The sequence below is a fragment of the Giraffa tippelskirchi genome, chromosome 5, assembly GCF_054371585.1.
Source record: "Giraffa tippelskirchi isolate mGirTip1 chromosome 5, T2T-mGirTip1v1.2.pri, whole genome shotgun sequence".
In the NCBI taxonomy this organism is placed as follows: Eukaryota; Metazoa; Chordata; class Mammalia; order Artiodactyla; family Giraffidae; genus Giraffa; species Giraffa tippelskirchi.
Genome location: NC_137279.1, coordinates 39,312,320 through 39,331,216, shown reverse-complemented (window position 1 = coordinate 39,331,216; position 18,897 = coordinate 39,312,320). Strand labels below are relative to the sequence as shown.

The window sequence follows — 18,897 nt, the reverse complement described above, 5'->3', positions numbered from 1 at the left end:
TATTACAGATGGCAACCATTCCTGCTAGCCTGTTTGTGCATGAGCATGTGCGTGATGGCTCTTTCTCAGCGTCTTTGGATTAACCTTCTAGTAGTTACTCTACTTGTTTCTTTACCTTTCTCTTTCTCTCTTTCTAGCCGGAGACCACCCCCATCACCAACTCGTCCCACTATAATCCGTCCACTAGAATCCTCCCTGTTAGACTAAACGAAGTGTCTGGCATGGCAGTTAATTACTAATGAATTTTACGAAAGCAAAATATTTGATAACTGTTGCAGTAAATCATGAGTAGCCGCATGTATGGACATCAGTAGGCAAGTAACCAGTTTGACTAATGCATTCCCCACTCACCTTCATTGCCCATGGTATGTCAAACTTTTGGGGTTTGACTCTTGAAAACTGCTGACACTTTAAGGCTTTGTATGTTGTATCAACCAAAGTAGATTGTATAGCATCCCTCTACTTTGTGGACCATTGGCCTACCCTGGCATATATTTGAAATTGCTTTGACAGGTTTCCCACATTGCCTACCAGAGAGCCCATTCAATGTAATTCTTAAGAGATAAAAGATGGTGGGCTTTGACCTAAATGCTATATACTTATTTTCCTGCATTCTGTTTTGACTGATGGAAATTATATTGTCTATTATAAATGTTTCTGCCTACTCCAGGATTACATGTTTAGAGCTTCTCTCCTTCCTCTTTATTTCATAAAACTGCTAGGGAGTAATTTTTAAAATTAAGATTCCTTAAAAATAAAACTTTTCCAGAAGCACGAAGTTGTTTGCAAAGGAAAAGTTAATGTGTTGCTTGCTCTAGAGGGCTTCTCATGCCAGTGTGTTTTTGCTTCGTGCTAGAAGCATATTCAGCAGTGAATCAAAGCTTGCTTTTTGGTAGTCAGTCAGTAAATTTGGCTAGTTAGTTTCAGAGTTTAAGGAGGAAGTAAAATATCACATCTCAAGAAGTATCTGGACAAATGTAATTTCTTTATTCATCTGTGTACTTACCTCCTCACAGGTTACAGTGAAGGCTAACATAGAAAATATTTAATTTTTTATATTGATCTGATTTTAGGCATGACTGACTACACTTTGACACTAATTCCATTCGGTTTATTTAGTTAGAGCAAAAATATATCTTTTTCCATGTTAATATGTAATTCCCTAATGTAAAAATTTAGCTTACCTTTGAAACAGTTTAATGTAACTTTTTATCCATTCTAGGCTTCCTTAAAAAATCCTGGGCCTTATTATAGGATAGCCATATTTAAAAAATGGGACCTGGCATGGAAAAAAAAGATGCCCCGGTTTAAGAGCAGAGCTCATGCTCGTGCAGTCAAACAACTTCAGGGTCTCTTTCCAGGTCCTTCCAGAAAATAGTTAAGACATCGAGATTTAAAGCAAATTGGCAAATTCTAACATTTCTAAAATTTACAAGTGCAGCTTAGCCTGGGGGTTAATAGTTCAGTCTCAGGGCTGACTTTTGGACTACCTAGGAGTAGATGATTAGCATGTAGGAAACGGCCAGAAGCCAACTGGAATTTTGTCTGCTAACTGTCCCCAGACAGCAAACCAAATATTCACTGCATATTTGTGTCCCATGACACCATTTCATGTTCTGCAGAAGTAAATCAGGTTAGCCAACTGAAATGTGTCCCTTTGAAAGCAGCAAACATGATTTGTACGTTACCTTAACTTTAATTTCCTGTGTAGTTTATACCCAAAGCAGACACCCGTAAAGTATGAAGTAAAAACTTTTAACTGTTATTAAAAAGAGAACTTGCCAAGTTGAATGGCGTTGTTTTGAACTTATTCTAAAGGGTTAAAACTAGGCCTCTCAGGCAAAAACCAGAGAATACAATATTTACAAAAAGAGCCCTTCAACTTTTAAATTACAAGTGATTGTATAAAGAACTCCACCCTAAATCGCCACCCTAAATCTTCTCATATCTTATGTTTTCTCCTGGAAAAAAGTTAACTCTTTGTGAATGGAACAGAGGTGCAAGATACATACCGTATTTTTAAAACAGCATTGCAGCTGAGTGGAAATATGTTAAGTAAAAGCAATAGTCTACAGTGAGATCTTTTCAGAAAATGTCCTCTTTTTAGGATTCCCTTTGCTTCTTCCTTTAAATTCTCTAAAATAGGCATCTAATAGATTATATACTTCAGGGTTTGGCTTTGTGCTATATGTGGTTTTGCGTTTTGCTATATTTCAAAAATTTCCTTTGGTTAAAGGAAAATATTGTGGATAACCACTGGTGTGTTCTTAGATCAGCACAAACCATGTCAAAGAAAATTGGAGATTTGTTTTCCAAGTTTCTTTGCACTGGTTTTATGCAGTCATAAACAATGGCATTTGTCACCTTTGGCTTTTGCCCTAGGTTTATAACCCCACAGTTTCCCTGTCTCAGTTGTCTCATCTTGTGTGTACATTTTTGTTTTATTTTATTTCTAAGCTATTTCTAATAGAACCCAGCCTCTCTCCTGGAATTTCAGCATCATGTTGGAAAATATTTTCACTTTACTGCAGTACTATGTCATGTGATCAGTATTAATCCCATTTGCCAAAGGGTTTGCATCCTGTTAAAAGGAGATGTCAATGTAAGTGAAGTCACAAGCTCTAGGATGTGCAGAGTTTGGAGGACAGCGTTCATATCAGGCCTTTAGATAGGAATGTCACTTAGTGAGCTTTCTAAGTGTTTCCCATACACTTCAGATCTTTCGTGTAACTTGCCCCTGATTCCTCCAATGTTGCCTGCACAACAGATATAGCTCCATCATGTCTAGTATAATAAAACATAGAGTGATCTTAGGATTTTGAAAAATAAACTGTATGTTTATTTGATGGGTAAGTCTATTTTATTGTCACATGCTAAATCTTGCATGCTTATTGACTACTTGGACCTGCCATCAACTCAGTTGTGGACAGATGATTGAAATAGTATTGATTTAGAACAGATAAATTACATTTTCAAAAGTCATCTACCAAAATGACTCCTCTGAATATTGCTTCTAGCTGTAGTCTGCAACATAGAAGAGCAAGGGTCTGTTTAATTAGCAAATTGCCTGCTTGTTCAGATACGAACACTATTCCAAAACATGATAATAAAACCAAGTTCCTGTGATATAACTATAAGCCTTCTGACCTTAGAATTAAAGAGTAGTCATATATATTCATTTTATGACTTTTTAGTATAGACTGTAGCCATAATTCTCAAGTATGAAATGGGACCTAATACCAGTATGTGACAAATGTTGATGTTTTCTGTGTACACACACACTTTCTATGCATGTGTCTCTATACAGACTATGTGTATAGTATATACATAGTAAATTTGTGTAAGTACATGTATTTTGTGCCCTTTTGGGCAAGTAGGTTTAAAATTACTTGTTAAAATGCCACGAGCATGAATGTGATTGTATGTGTATCGTGTATATATGTATATGTATGGGTGTAAATATGTATACATGTGCCTTGTATGTGTGAGTATGAATTATTTTTTAAACTATGCTAATACAAGAGTTAGCCTTTTAGAGTATCTGCCATAATACGTGATAACAGTGGTTCATTTGCCAAATATACATGAGGTGTACAAAATTTTTTTGTATTGTATTCATTCTGAGAGGCACAAGGCTCAGAATTTCCATGACAACATGGTAGAATAACATCTGCAGGCAAAAAAAATAATCTACAGACATTTACATCTAAATTCACAACATTGCTCTTAAAGAAGAAATTATCTTTGCCGATATAGCTAGCTCATAGTAAGTGTCAGATCTGTAAACCTACCTTTAAGATCTCTGATTAGAATTATAAAAATTATTCTTAGATTGCTGAGCTGAATTTTTTAAAGCCAAGTTGGTCTATATAGTCGTTTTTTTCTCTATGGTAAATGGTAAATATCAAAATTTTAGAGGGATCTAGCAGTATAATACAAGTAGTGGATTTTTCTGAGTAAATTGCTTAAAATGCAGGGAAGAAGTTATATAATACCTCAATGGCAAGTCATCTATTCACTTTTTCAGGTAGACATTTTTCATTTGTCAGACAGTATAATTATTTGAAATTGACAGGAATCTCCTTAACATTGAGAATAAAGCTTAAACAGTAGGTCTTTGAACTATGGAATTCGATGAAAGAAGATAATATTTGAGACTCAAGCCATGAGTTTTATATCACTTCACCAAGAGGACTGAACACTATGAACTCAGAGTTTAATGTGAATGAGGCTGTTCATAGTTTCCAAGAAACAGTTATTGGTTCACTAGATCGCTGATTCCTTTCTCAAAAGCTCAAGTGTGTCTTTTAGATAATCTTCAGTCATCCTGTCTAGTTGGTATGTTTAACATTACGTGGTGTTCTGTATTGTGAAATTTTAAGATATTGAAGCATATGTTGTATATGCATTGCTATCTGTATATATGTGTAAGAATGTCGGTATATATGAGAACAAACAAGAGGGAACTCAAGGAAGAATCTCCTGTTTGTCTTAAGACCTGTTCATACTGGTATATTGGTGAGACTTTCTCACCTGTCTGGGCTTCCCCGGTGGCTCAGACGGTAAAGAATTGACTGCAATATGGGAGACCTAGGTTGGGAAGATCCCCTGGAGAAGGGAATGGCAACCCACTCCAGTATTCTTGCCTGGAGAATTCCATGGACAGAGAAATCTGGCAGGCTTCAGTCCATGGGATTGCAAAGAGTTGGACACGACTGAGCGACTTTCACACACATACACACACACACACACACACACACACTCACCTCTCTGGTCTGAGGTTTTACACATGGCTCAGCTCAAGGCTTCATTTCTTTTTTATTTTTACTCTCTGATTTCTTAATGTAATGTTTTTTAAGTTACTATAAAATTATTCTGTCTAATCTACTGCATTGTCTGTTGTCAATTTGATAAAAATGATCCCTCCCAATCAGAAATTCCACCATTACTTGATTTCTGTTTAATTTCATATGTATAGCCTTTGTTTTGTTTTGCTTGCCTATGTTTCTTTTCTCTCCCTTTTCAAAATCAAACTCCTTTTTTTGCTTTTTTATATTAAGAAGGAGTGTACAGAAGCAAAATCTTGCCTTTTGTGTCAATTCTTCAATTAATTTGAGCCAGAATACTTTCCACTGTCTTCTTGGCACTTTCAGGATTTCTTAATGCTGACACGTATGGATGGACTCTGTGAATGGACATTTTGAAGCAACTTCCTTTAAATCCTGTATCATTCTAGAAGGTCATGTGTACCCATTGTGAAAATGTGAAGCTGTACTACTGAACCTGAAATAAATGATAACATTTGAAGGACTCTCCCTTCCTCATTCTTGTATATATTTGAGTCATGTCAATGCTTATCAGTAAGATCTGACTTGTAAATACTTAGAATTCTTTTTAATCCAATTGTCCCAGAATTACCAATATGGAGAATGATAGCATTTGACATTACTGTCATTAGTTTGGGGAAGAATGAGATTTTTAAAGGGAGCAAATTGGACAAATCAAAGGCAGGAGAGTGGGAAACATTTTACTACTGACTTGAAGTCATTGTTTTACTAAGTTAAAGAAGGACACAAACCTTAGGCTGCTGGAGTGTGCAAAGTGACACTTGCCAAGAAGCACCATGACGCTTAGCTGTTGAAAAGGAAGTGATTCTGAAAATCTAGGTCTACAGAAGGCATTTCTTAAAGAAAGTAATTGAGCTTCTGACTCAACAGTTGACCTCCATTGTTTACTCATGGGGAGTTGATGGGAGAAGTTACCCCTTTTTATTTCCCCAGTATTAAGAGAATGGAAGAGTGTTCAGTAGTTACACATGTCCTTATCCTACCTGAATTTCCAGAGAATAGAGAAAGACTCTTTGTTACTAGAGTTTTGATGACACATCCCTTACCATCTAAAAGCAGAAGACAAGAAGGGAATGGGAGGGGGGAAGTTTTGATTTACTTTCCCTTTGTGTTCAGGATAGACTCCTTGTGGAAAGATGAATTGGAAAGACTGTTGGGTTAATTCACACTTTGCTGTTGTAATCTCTTTCTCATGTCTATATATGCCCTGTGAGAGAATCCATCAGTGTCTTCAGAGGAAGCCTCTTAATGGAAGAAGAGTCAGGATGCGAATCCTGCTGTGCCCTTGTGTTATTTGTGTCTTACTGCATGATTCTTTATTCAGAATTGTTCCTGATAGAAATACCAAAACCAAAGGACCTTATTGTAACTGTTTGGCAGATTTCCATTTGTATTTTAAAAATAGTTCTGACATCAATGTAAATATCTGCCCAATTAGTTTTCAAGATTCTTATTTTTCTGCTGGAATCTTTAAATCTCATACTGAGAAGTACTCATTTCATCACACACCTGACATCGCCCCTTTTAAGACCATTTCTTGGAGTTCTTTCACACTGAGGCAGCCTGATACTTAGAGTGCATGCAAGAGATGTTGGCCAAAACTACAACTTTAATTTGGCGTTTCCCAAAGCCCACTCCATGAGATTTTAATGTTTTACGCATACATACACCAAGGCCCTCTCGATTAAATATACTTGGGAAAAGATGACTAAAAATTAAAGGTTTCTTTACTAGAAGACTCTACAGAAGCTTTCATATCAGATTACAGGGCTAGTGTCTCCATGTTTCTCGGATTTATTTTAACATCAATGCTTTGTTCATAGAGCATCTCACAGGACAAGAGTTCTGAGGTACATGCCTTAGGAAACACTGCTTTAGTGGCTTTAGGCCAAGAGGCAAATGCATTGAGTGAGATTATCCCAGTACAGACCATCACTAACACAAAGTTGGGTGATAAACTACAATGTCATCGTAATCAGAGCTCCCAATTTAGGACCATCCTTCAGGTATTCTGGTGCTTTGTCACAGTGGGGTCTGAGACCCAACCAGGTAGGTCACGTAGGAGCAGGAGGCCTGAAAGCAGATAGCGACAGACATGCCGTGAGTCCTAGGGAGCCTTGTGGAGAACTCAGATCATTTTCAATATGACTTTGACTCTCTCACTCCAAAGTGAAAGAAAATACTGAAGGCTTGGGAAAGTGAGATAAGAAAGGCAATAAGAGCAGGCGTTTTTCTCAATGCTTCTCTGATGATCTCCACTTTTAAGTCAACTTAGATCTCTCCCTTCACAAGAATACATTGGGGGTCATGTAATTACCTGAGAGAAGTATACTGAGTGAGTCCAAGTATTTTCGGCAAATGCCTTCAAGCACTTCAGCATTGGGTTAAGTAACACGGAGCAGCAGTCCCCAGCCTTTTTGGTTTCAGGGATTGGTTTCGTGGAAGACAATTTTTCCACTCTTTTGAATGAATTATATTACCCCTAATGTATTCTTGTGAAGGGAGAGATCTAAGTTGACTTAAAAGTGGAGATCATCAGAGAAACTTTGAGAAGAGCACCTGTTCTTACTGCCTTCCTTGTCTCACTTTCCCAAGCCGTCAGGCTCACCCACTTCTCTGGGATGTGAAGTTATCTAAGTGATGGGCAAAGCAAACAAGCAGAGCATGTTTTGTGAGACTGTAACAGAAGAGAACAAAATTATAAGGAAGGGCTCTTGCCAGAGGAATGTCACCATAAGAACAGATTGCAGCATTGAGGTAGAATGTGGTAATTCATCATTCTTACGAATAATGGCGTCTTTTATGTATATATGAATTATGCCCGTGTTCCACACACAGTTTTTCCTGCTCCTTTACTTCCTGTTTTGGCCAAACAATTCTCTGAAGTTATTTTTCAGAAAACTTAAGGAGGTGCAACCTGAAATGATCATCTTGACTAGGGAGAATTTGCTTGTACAGTGAATGCTGGCATGATGAGCTTCAAATGTGTTAGCAACTCAGTATCCCCACTCAGTAGTCCAAACTCAATAAAGTTTCAATTGTTAGAAGTGGCAACAATAGAAAGTTCCTCTGTTGCCCTTCATATAAAAAGCCCCAATATTTTCAGCAAATGCCATCAAGCATTTCAGCATTGTGTTAAGTAACACAGAGCAGCAGTCCCCAGCCTTTTTGGCTCCAGGGATCCGTTTCATGGAAGACAATTTTTCCACTGACCAGGCCAGAGGTTCAGGGAGTGGGGATGATTTCAGGATGATTCAAATGCATTACATTTATTGTGCACTTTATTTCTAATTATTATTACATCAGCTCAATCTCAGATCATCAGTCATTATATCCCCAGAGGTTGGGGACCGCTGATATAGAAGATTCTGGAAAAGAAATAGTAAAAAAAAATTGCCAAGATCTGTAATAGAAGTAGCTCTGAGCCAATGTATGGTGTCATCACCAAGGATGCCTTTTTGGCAATGAGTGGAAAGTTAGATACAAGATGAGTGAAGAGGAAAGAAAAGAGCTAAGGGGATAAACGTACACACATTTCTCTGATGGCTGAAGCAAACATTCTAGCTGTTCATGAAATATATTCCAAGACATAAAGCTTCTGACCCTGTTTCTGGACTAGAACACCAAACTCAAACAGGAAAGTGCTTTGGCATATGCTGACAAAATGTCCCTTCAGCACTGTGGACTTGCTGTTCAGTTTAATGGCTCACCTTCCCACCCTGCTGAGGTCATTAAAGTGTTCTAAAGCCCCTTCAGAACTCAAAAATAGTCTCTGTTTGCTGGGCAGGTGATAAATCTCACCAAGCCTGACAGGAATTTAATTACACTTTCTTCACAAAAACACTAGGGATACCCATTACCTGGATCTCTAAAGCTAAAGGCTTGCAGACCCCCCACAGTTGAAAGGTTAGGGACCCATAATAAGTTCTTCATCATATAAATGGATGGGAGGCCTCCTTAAGTGCAGCCAGCTTAAATTGAACCAAAGAAAAATTGGTCTTGGACTTTAGGAAAGGTAAGATCATTTTTCACTGCTGCTAAGAAATACCCTGGTCAGCTTGGCTCCATTAACATCTTATAGAAGATGAAAAAGAAGTTTGTTTTTGTTTTTGTTTTTTTGTAGACCTCCTTGCTCCACTCACTGAAGTGTTACAGAAGTAAGATGGAAGTGAGTATGTTGTTGAACACCTGGATGAGTAGCCAAAAAGAAGTCCCGCAGGGAGCGGGGTACTGAACTAACCTCACAGTTCTATGGCTTGCTGTAATGTTGAGCTCATTACCAGTTGGGTTAGAAAGAGGAAATTAAATGTAGACTTTTGCAGGAAACCCATGGGAAAGCTTCATTGGCCTGCTGTTTTCCTACTTACAGAGCTGTGCATTGCTGCACAGCCTTTACTGTATCTTCTCTACCAGCCCATCATCCAGAGATGTCAAAACTAACCACATCTCTGGACCCTTCTTTCACAACCAGTGAACCTGACAAGATGCAAGCCAGACTAGGGATACAGAGAAAGAGCCAGCAAACCAAATTTCACTTACTCTGGACCCAGTTCAAAATAAATCAGAGCTTCAGTTGCACCTAACTCAGAGTCAAAGAGAAATTTTACAAAATCCTCACATCACCATGAACCAGATGTAGCCTCCGAGTTTGCCTGGGCCTAGAAAGGCTATCACATCAGGATTTTCACCTGGAGAAAATTCTCATTTACAAATCGTTTTCTTCAAGATCAACCCCTGATATTTTCCCCTTGTGATTACATTGCTCATCTGATCTCTTGCTGCTTTCTACTGTCCCTCATCTTAAAAAACATTTCCCCTGTCATATTGCTATATCAACTCCCTCTCCCCCTATGGAGATTTCACAACATTTATTGAAATCTTTGAAAATAACTGAATGTCACAAAATCAGGGTTGGGAAACAAATACTCAAGTTATAAAGGTATGTGGCTCTGGTACTGTTCCCAGTTCTCCTGAATATGACTGCATGAATATCATTCCATGGTACAAAGTAATACGGGTTTGGAGTAGGCTCAAATGGCTCATACCTAGCACATGACTGGTAGCCAGGAAACATCCCAGGAGCTGCTTACTATGCCATGTGATCTCTCATTTCCCTTGCATGTCTGCATGTTTTTTGTCTGATTTAAATTTGATTTTTGTGGGATTATTTTTGCATGCTCTTATTTGGATTTGTTTTCTGGTTTAAACATTGTTTTCTTCCTCCACATCTGTGTTTTGCTTTTTATTATTTTGTTTTGTTTTTACTAGGCGACCCCCTCCTGCAGTTCCTGGACGACCATCCTAACCCCCATCATTCATCTCCTTTTGTGCCCCACAACATGTCTATCTGTGGTATTTAAAAGCCTTTCATTTGCACTGTATGTCATATGTACATAAAAACTTTTATTTTTGATCCATGTCTATAATAAAAACAAAGTTTATTCTATATAAAAAATGAAATGTGTTCTGTTTCTTTTTCTAAAGAAGATCCAAGTTAAAATAGGAGTTTGTTTCAACTAAAACCAGGTAAGGTGAAAAATACATAATTTGACCTGTAAAGGAGCTTCAATTGAAAAGGACTGATTTTAAGTTCTTAAAGAATTGTGATTTAGGATGATATTTGGTGGAGAATAGTAATCGATCTTCAGTTGAAATGTCTGTCCAATAGAAGCGTGAAAGATGAAGCAAAAATCCTGGGTGTCTAGAAAAGACAGAAGAGAACCGAATAAATTCAGTCTGCTCCCAGGAATCTCATTAATAATTATTATTGCACCAAGACATTTTGTACCAAGACATTTTGGAGGAGGAGAAGGGGACGACAGAGGATGAGATGGTTGGATGGCATCACCGACTCAATGGACATGAGTTTGAGCAAGCTCTGGGAGTTGGTGATGGACAGGGAAGCCTGGTGTGCTGCAGCCCACGGGGTCACAAAGAGTTGGCACGACTAAGCTACTGAACTGAACTGAAGACATTTTTTCCTGTTGTATTGTTTTTTAGGTGATAAAGTACATAAGATTATGGAGATAAAATATGTTACATTATGGGAGAAATTTTTGGTCTGAAACATGTAAACCTCATATATTCTATTTGGCAAGTTCAGGGGAAAAAACACATCATTTGAGTAAAAGTACAAGGCAAAGAATTGTTGCCACATTGAGAGGATTCCTAATGATGTCAGTAAAGTACTGGAAGAACAAAAATCTTTATGAGTTTTCAGGAAGAGAACTTTTTTTATACCTTAATCCTCGAATGATAATTTCAATACTGAAATTTTAAGCTATCATTAAAAACAAATCCCAAAGACTTATCCAAATAAAATGATTATTATTAACACACTATTGACCGGGGGATTTTTGTAGAAACTAATGTCTGTGGCTGGTGATTTGTTGTATAAATGACTGTTGAAACACTCAGGACAATAATGCTTGGGTGACAAAAGATGAAGTAATACGTCTGTGGTCAATAAGTTGTTAAGATAATATAGTTTATCCTGCCAAATATGTGATCTGAAGCCTTCCACTAAATGCTTGAAATTTAATTCAGAGTTTTCTTTTTGAATATTTATTTGGTCTACATTAGAATTTTAAAGGATCTCCTCTTGGATCACTTGTCCTTGTGCCTTGCTTTAGCACATGAAGAAAGAAACTACAGGATGGGAAAGTAAAACACCATTGATCAGGACTCAGTGTCCACTCACTTCCTGGCTGATCTAGACAAGCACTGGCAGGAGAGGCAGCTCAGAAGATGTGGGCAAGAACCACCTCAGTACAGTAATGAGGACTCTCACTACCAATGTCCTTTCTCTGGGCCATAAAAATCTTTTTCAAGGAATACATGCTCCTCCCCAAGATGCAAAACCAGCTTATCTCTCAGGTGAAAATTTTCATCTTGCATGTTAATACATCAGTGTGTACTTGCATCCCAGGTCCAGTGACTGAGAGTTAGAAGCGCTGGTGACTAAGGAAATTCAAAGACACCAAAGCAGAGGGTCAACCAAAGCTTAACTTTACCTCAAAGTGACTGAATTGATGCAGACTACCACACAGCTTGCAGTCTGTTGCCCTTCCTTTCACCTTTAGTCCAGACATTTAACTTTTAAAATCAGTATTCTTATCGTGTAACATTCTCATTTGATAGCATTCTCATCCCAACAGACCCAGAGTTCCTGGGTTATATCACACCACCTCCCCAAATACAAACAGAGGTTGTCAACAGGAAGGTTTTTATCAATTCATTTCTTTTTTTGAGTGTTTGGTGTTTTTCCACTGTCTTAAATTTGAGGTTGTTTCTATGTGCAGTGTTACATCATTTAGATGTTTAAAACTTAGATTGACCTGATGACCATGAGAACGTAAAGTTCAAGTCATAGTTCAATGAAACGATTCCCTGGCAATCCTAGCCTGTCTCCTCAATCAACAGGTATGGTCCTATCCTCACATTAGACTGGTGAGAAGAAAGGGGACTAACCAGATGGGGCGGTGGGGTTGGGAAGAAGCCTGGAGTAAAATTAAACTATTCAGAGGTTGGTTAATGTTTCTTTATTGTTCATACTGTTTCTGTGTTTTATAGTGTACCCTTCCTCAGCTCTCCCACCCTCCTCACCCCTCAATATTGGATAGAGAGCTGAAGAAATACAGTTATTCAGAGTTGATTCAGGATCTTTGGGAGAAATAAACTATTATATCTTTAATAAATATTCTTAAGTATTCCCATCCCTTTATTTATGTATCAAACATTTCTTGAATTCATAAGAATGTCCTAGTTACTGGGAATACCAGAGAAGTTAATAGGATGAAAGTAGCTGACAAAATAGGTAAATAAGAAATTCCAATATAAGCTGTGACAGGAGAAATTTTTGGACCTTTTTCCAGGGAGAACTGTTACTGACTTCCATGCTAAAGCAACTATTTGAGTCCTAGAACCAAATTATCCACTTGACCCAAAGCCTGCTAGCATTCTAGAATGTGGTGATTTTGACCTCTGACGAAGAAATAACAGAACTCATTTCAGCCAATCAGAAACCAAACTTTTCATTTCTCATGTAACAGTGTCATAGAAGACTCTAAATCACATAAGTGTGGGTTGAGAAAGACATAGTGGGATTGAAACTGAAGCAGTCGGTTGTTAATTTTGCCTTGGCTTCTAACAAGAAGGCTTTAGATTCAGAAGGTGTCCTGCATTGGTCTTCCACTGGACGCAGTGAGAGGAGTGAGAGTCCTCCAGCCTCTAGCTAGAAACTCCCAGGACACGCAAGAGATGGAAAAAAGAGAACTAAAGGTAGGAAAAAGTAAAAAAAAAAAAAAAAAAAAAAAAAAACTTGCCGTACTCTCCTTAGAGATTTCCACTGGTAAATATATGTCTGTAAGCCTTGCGAGCCACATATACACTGAAGCATTTTTCAGCAAACATTTTTCAGTTGAGAGCCAAGAGGAGATGAGATAACCTCAGCTGTTCACATACAAACATGGACACCTTCAGTGGGTTTGGAGCTTGGACCCTTCAGTCCCCTTCATCCCTGAGTTTGAAAAATACTGTACTTGCCAACAGCTGTTTCATAACTCAGCACTAAGTATGATTTTTTTAAAAAAACTCAGAAAATTGATATTAGAATCTTTAGTCCAGTTCCATAAGATTCTGAAATAGATCTTTGTAACTGTGAATCCATTTCAAAGACATGAACCTCATTCACAGAGAGAAAAGATTGCTAAAAAAGAAGAAAACCTCTATAGCCCTTTATAATCCTACAGAATCTATATCTGAATAAATCAGATGGAGCTCAAATGCCACCACACCCTTGTAATGTCCCTCATTTAAAGGGACACAGTAGCTGCCTCCATTACTGTAATATACACCTGTTATTTTTTTTATTTTTATTTTTTTTAATAAATTTATTTATTTTAGTTGGGGGCTAATTACTTTACAATATTGTAGTAGTTTTTGCCATACATTGACATGAATCAGCCATGGGTTTACATGTGTTCCCCATCCTGGACCCCCCTCCCACCTCCCTCCCCATCCCATCCCTCTGGGTCATCCCATTGCCCCAGTCCTGAGCATTTGTCTCATGCATTGAACATGGAATGGTGTTCTGTTTCACATATGATAATATACATGTTTCAATGCTATTCTCCCAGAACGTCCCACCCTCACCTTCTCCCTCAGAGTCCATAAGACTGTTCTATGTGTCTCTTATTCTGTCTCACATATAGGGTTATCGTTACCATCTTTCAAATTCCATATATATGCATTAGTATACTATATTGGTGTTTTTATTTCTGGCTTACTTCACTCTGTATAATGGGCTCCAGTTTCATCCATCTCAATAGAACCGATTCAAATGTTTTTTTTTTTTAATGGCTGAGTAATATTCCATTGTGTATATGTACCACAGCTTCCTTATCCATTCATCTGATGATGGACATCTAGGTTGCTTCCATGTCCTGGCTATTGTAAACAGTGCTGCGATGAACATTGGGGTACACACGTCTCTCTCAATTCTGGTTTCCTCGCTGTGTATGCCCAGCAGTGGGATTGCTGGGTCATATGGCAGTTCTATTCCCAGTTTTTTAAGGAATCTCCACACTGTTCTCCATAGTGGCTGTACTAGTTTGCATTCCCACCAACAGTGTAAGAGGGTTCCCTTTTCTCCACACCCTCTCCAGCATTTATTGCTTGTAGACTTTTGGATAGCAGCCATTCTGACTGGTATACACCTGTTTTTTAAAAAATAATTTATTTTGTATTGGGGTATAACCAATTAACAATGTTGTGATAGTAACAGGTGACCAGCAAAGGGACTCAGTCATGCATATACATGTATCCATTCTCCCCCAAACTTCCGTCCCATCCAGGCTACCACATAACATTGAGCAGAGTTCCTTGTGCTATACGGTAGGTCCTTGTTGGCTATCCATTTTAAATAAAGCAGTGTGTACATGTCCATCCCAAACTTCTTAATTATCCCTTCCTCCCATCCTTCCCCCCCAGTAAGTTCATTCTCTAAGTCTTTGAGTCTCTTTTCTGTTTTGTAAGTAAGTTCATTTGAATATACACCTGTATTTTGTTTTTTGGTTTTTTAATACTATAAATTACTATTAGATCACAGTACTGTCAACATTTAAGATCAGATTAGGTGTTAGATTGTTGGATGAGTCAAGGCTATAAACTGCTATTCATTGTGTTTTTAATCAGATCACATTTTACAGGTCCTGACTCTCACCACAGTTCACATCTTCAGTGATCCTCTTGAGCGGGCACAGAGTGAAAACAGTCTTAGCAAGCGCCAGGGTCCAAAGAGACTTACGGATCCTCAAGATAGTAACACTGAAGTGGGTCCTCCCTCTCAAAACAGCTGCTAACAAAGGATATTTTGAAGCTCCATATAACACAATGGAAAAACAAGTCTGTCAGATTCTTAAGGGCTCACTTTTCATCCTCCTCTCTGTGACTGTATTTTAGAGACAGCAAAGAGAATTTAGCGCCAAGGAGACTGTTCCTCCTGCTGCTTTTTCCTCTTTTAAAGACAGAAACACATTTAGCCGCAAATACGAAAGCTGCCTGGGGCCTAAAGATCTGTTTATTTTGCAATTTAGAAAGAGCAGGAGACCTGCAGTGTTCTCACTGACCAGAGTCCAAGTGTTCTTGGGCTCTGCAAAAGGCCCTGGGGCCATCCTGTAAGTGAGCTGGGGAAAGCAGAAGCAGCCCCCCTTAGCTGGGGAAAGCTAGCTTTTCAGGAGCCTGAGGGGACAGTACCCCTCGACCTCAGCTCTGGTAAATGTGCTCCACCACCCCTGCAAAAGTACAGTCAAGGGACTGGAGAGCTAGTCTGTTAGGGCACAAGACCTCACTCAGGCTGATCCTGAAACCCCTGTGCCAACCACTGCTGGATGATGACGGAAAAGGCCATGGAGATGGCACCTGTACTGTGGTGTTGCCGGACCCCTGGTGCCCAGCAGATGTTGGCCTGTGAGGAAGCAGAGCCTCCCTTATCTCTGGGGAGTCTTCCTGTTAATCACAGTAACAGACCTGGAAAGAAAAGGGCTTTTTGATTTGGCTGGTGATTGCTATTGTTCCCCAAGTAAATGAGTCAAAGTTAATTGCACCTGTGAGCTGTAAAAGCCTATGCCAAAAGCAGTGGGCTGGTAAGCTAGCTCATTCCTACAGAACCTCAGCCATTTCTCCTCCGCCTCTGGCTGCGGCTAAGATGGCCAGAGCCCTGTCAGTGGTCAGAGGAGCCACCCTCCTCAGTCCTGATGGTTCCCAGGACCTTGGCCAAACCCTGGCTCTCACATCAGCCCTGAACATTTTCCCCAAAATCAAACTTTCTCTAGAAATGGCATGGCCCCACTGTTGGAAGTTTGCATGGTTCTCAGGAAGTTAATCATTAGCTCCCCACAAGGCTCTTGTCCGTATGTTCATTTATCTACCAACCTTCAGTTCTTTCTCCCTTATCTCCTGATGATTTTAGCTCCTGTTTCACTGTCATTCTCCTGTCTTAATTCTTGGAGATTTCCACCTACCTGTAGGTCCTCCTTCCAACACCCCACTCCCATCTCACTTCTCATTTCCTTGGACTTCACTCCTCCAATGTCGTTGCCCTCCCCTCACCTCAGCTATTCTCTTCCAAAGTCACAGCCTTGTCTTTATCTTTTCTCTGGCCTTTACTTCCTGGCTTTCAAACCCCTTGAACCTCCAATCCATAGAACTTTACCCTGTCCTTCATCTCCCTGTTTTTCACCCTTCTTGAGGTTCATTCTCCTCCTTACCCAATTTAAATTCCATGGCCAGTCATTATAATCATGCCCTTGTATAATTACTGTTCTCCCTTGCTCTTTTCTCAATCTGATTAATCACCATCCTGGGTAAATTCAACTCCTCGTCTGCTCTAGTTTGCACTCATGTAGCTGTACAAGGTCAGCAAAACACACACACACTTTAAATTCATGACTACCAGCCTCAAGCGAGCCCTTCCTTACCACTGCTGGGCATTTATACTCAGCATCCCTAGTTCATCCACTCCCCCAGTGTCCCAGACTGTTTCATATCCCCTCATTCCATCACTTCCCCTCACTCTCACATCTCAGCTGATTCTTTGCCTCCTACTTCCCTGAGAAAATTGAAGCAATCAGAAAAGAACATCCACAGATTCCCATCACCTCATCTATCCACTAGCCATCTACCCACTTACCTGCATCTGTATCTACACATTGTGCCTTCCCACTTGTTCCCAGAGACCAACTCTTCCTTCTCTTCCTAAAGCCAGTCCCTCCCCTGTGCAGTAGATCCCATCACCTCTCACTTGCTCAAGAACATGACCTCAGCAGTTAATTCTCCCCTTTCTCACATCAACTATTACTTTCTACTGTTTCATTTCCATCAGTATACAAACATTCTCCCATCTTAAAAAATTTTCCTTGCCCTCACCTCCCCTTTCAGTTTCTATCCTATTTCCTGGCTCCCTTTTGATGCAAAACTTCCAGAGAGTTGCCTGTACTTGCTGGTCCAATTTCTCTTCTCTTGTTCTCTTAAACTTACTTCAAATAGATTTCTATTCTCACCACTCCACAAATATATATATATATACTATTTTAAGGGATATTAATCACCTCCTCCTTGCTAAATCCAATGATCAATGTTCAGTCCTTGCTTTCTTGATTTTTCAGATTTTAATCTAATCACAGTTGACCTCTTCCTGAATCATTTGCACTTGGTTTCCAGGATTCTAAACTCTTGATCTTCCTCCTGCCTCAGTGGTTGTGCTTTCCAAATCTTTTTGTTTATTCTTCTCTCCAACATTTTACTTTGGATTTCTTAGTCCTCTTCTATATAAAATTCCTTCCTAGTGATGTCATCCAGTCACATAGCATTAAATGCCATTTATATACCAGCAAATCTTAAATTTATATCTCCATCCCATACATTGCTCCTGAAATTCAAACTCATATCCCCAACTCCTTACTCAGAATTTCATCTTGGGTGTCTACATTTCATACATGTCTGCTACTGCTACTGCTAAGTCACCTCAGTCGTGTCTGACTCTGTGCGAACCCATAGATGGCAGCCCACCAGGCTCCGCCATCCCTGGGATTCTCCAGGCAAGAACACTGGAGTGGGTTGCCATTTCCTTCTCCAATGCATGAAAGTGAAAGTGAAGTCACTCAGTCGTGTCCGACTCTTAGCGACCCCATGGACTGCAGCCTACCAGGCTCCTCCATCCATGGGATTTTCCAGGCAAGAGTACTGGAGTGGGGTGTCATTGCCTTCTCCATCATACATGTCTACATGCCCCAAACTGAACTCCTGACCCTCCTCCCCAAATCTTTACCCATATCTCCTGGGCCCCCATCTCATTGGATGCCGTCTCCATCTTTCAATTTGCTTAGGCCGAAAACCTCGAATCATTTATGATTCTTCTCTCGTGTTCATGCCCTCCATCTAATATATTACAAAGCTCTTGACTCTACTTGCAAACTCGATCCAGAAGGCGACTGTTTTCCACCACTTCCTCTGCTATCACTGTGGTCTGCGGCACCATCATATCCCCTGCGTGGATTAACATCAGAGCCTCCTCCAATGCTTTCTGCTTCTACTCTTGCCCCGCAGCATCCAGAATGAGCCTAGCCTCCCACGTTCCCTCTCTGGCCTCCTCCTCTGCTCTCCTTGTTCACTTCATTTCGGCCACTCCTGGCTATTAAAACACATCATGCCTTCTTCTGCCTCTGCAGCAGCTCCTCCCTCTGCCTGGAATGCTCTTCCCCTGAGAACCTGATTAATTCCCTCACTTCCTTCCAAACCTTTGGTTAAATGTTACCTTTTCTGTGAGACCTACCCTGACCCTCTTATTGAATTCCATTGCTACTTTTTCCTTTTTTTGTTCAACAGCATATATTACCTTCTGCTTATGTTTATCATCTGTCTCCTCTTGCTAGAATGTATGCTCCACTAGGTCAAGGAACTTTGTCTGTTTTACTCCTATGTAGGTGTATCTCAAGCAGACAGAACAAGCAGTATCTGTCATATAGTTAGTGTTCAGTATTGATTGAATGAA

The 18,897-nt window shown here is 39.5% G+C and overlaps 2 protein-coding genes across 19 annotated transcripts in view; both read left to right on the top strand.

The window, feature by feature from the left end:
• DNM3 (dynamin 3) overlaps nt 1-10,302 on the top strand; it is a 653,888-nt gene extending 643,586 nt beyond the window's left edge. For 3 of the 10 annotated variants that reach the window (XM_081489464.1, XM_081489461.1, XM_081489455.1), the window contains 2 exons: nt 8,971-9,015; nt 10,116-10,302. In XM_081489464.1, coding sequence (XP_081345590.1) covers nt 8,971-8,992 — 22 coding nt within the window. In that variant the 3' untranslated portion in view covers nt 8,993-9,015; nt 10,116-10,302. Of the gene's footprint in view, nt 1-137; nt 775-5,153; nt 5,312-8,970; nt 9,016-10,115 lie in introns of those variants that run through there. The other 7 variants (XM_081489453.1, XM_081489456.1, XM_081489451.1 and 4 more) reach the window with 3 other exon arrangements.
• Nucleotides 10,303-12,943: 2,641 nt separating this feature from the next.
• Nucleotides 12,944-18,897, top strand: part of C5H1orf105 (chromosome 5 C1orf105 homolog) — a 73,705-nt gene continuing 67,751 nt past the window's right edge. For all 9 annotated transcript variants that reach the window (XR_014053429.1, XR_014053430.1, XR_014053427.1 and 6 more), the window contains exon 1: nt 12,944-13,127. Coding sequence is in view for 4 of the 9 variants with exons in the window: in XM_081489491.1 (XP_081345617.1) it covers nt 13,107-13,127 (21 nt within the window). In the remaining 5 variants the exon portion in view is untranslated. The remainder of the gene's footprint in view (nt 13,128-18,897) is intronic.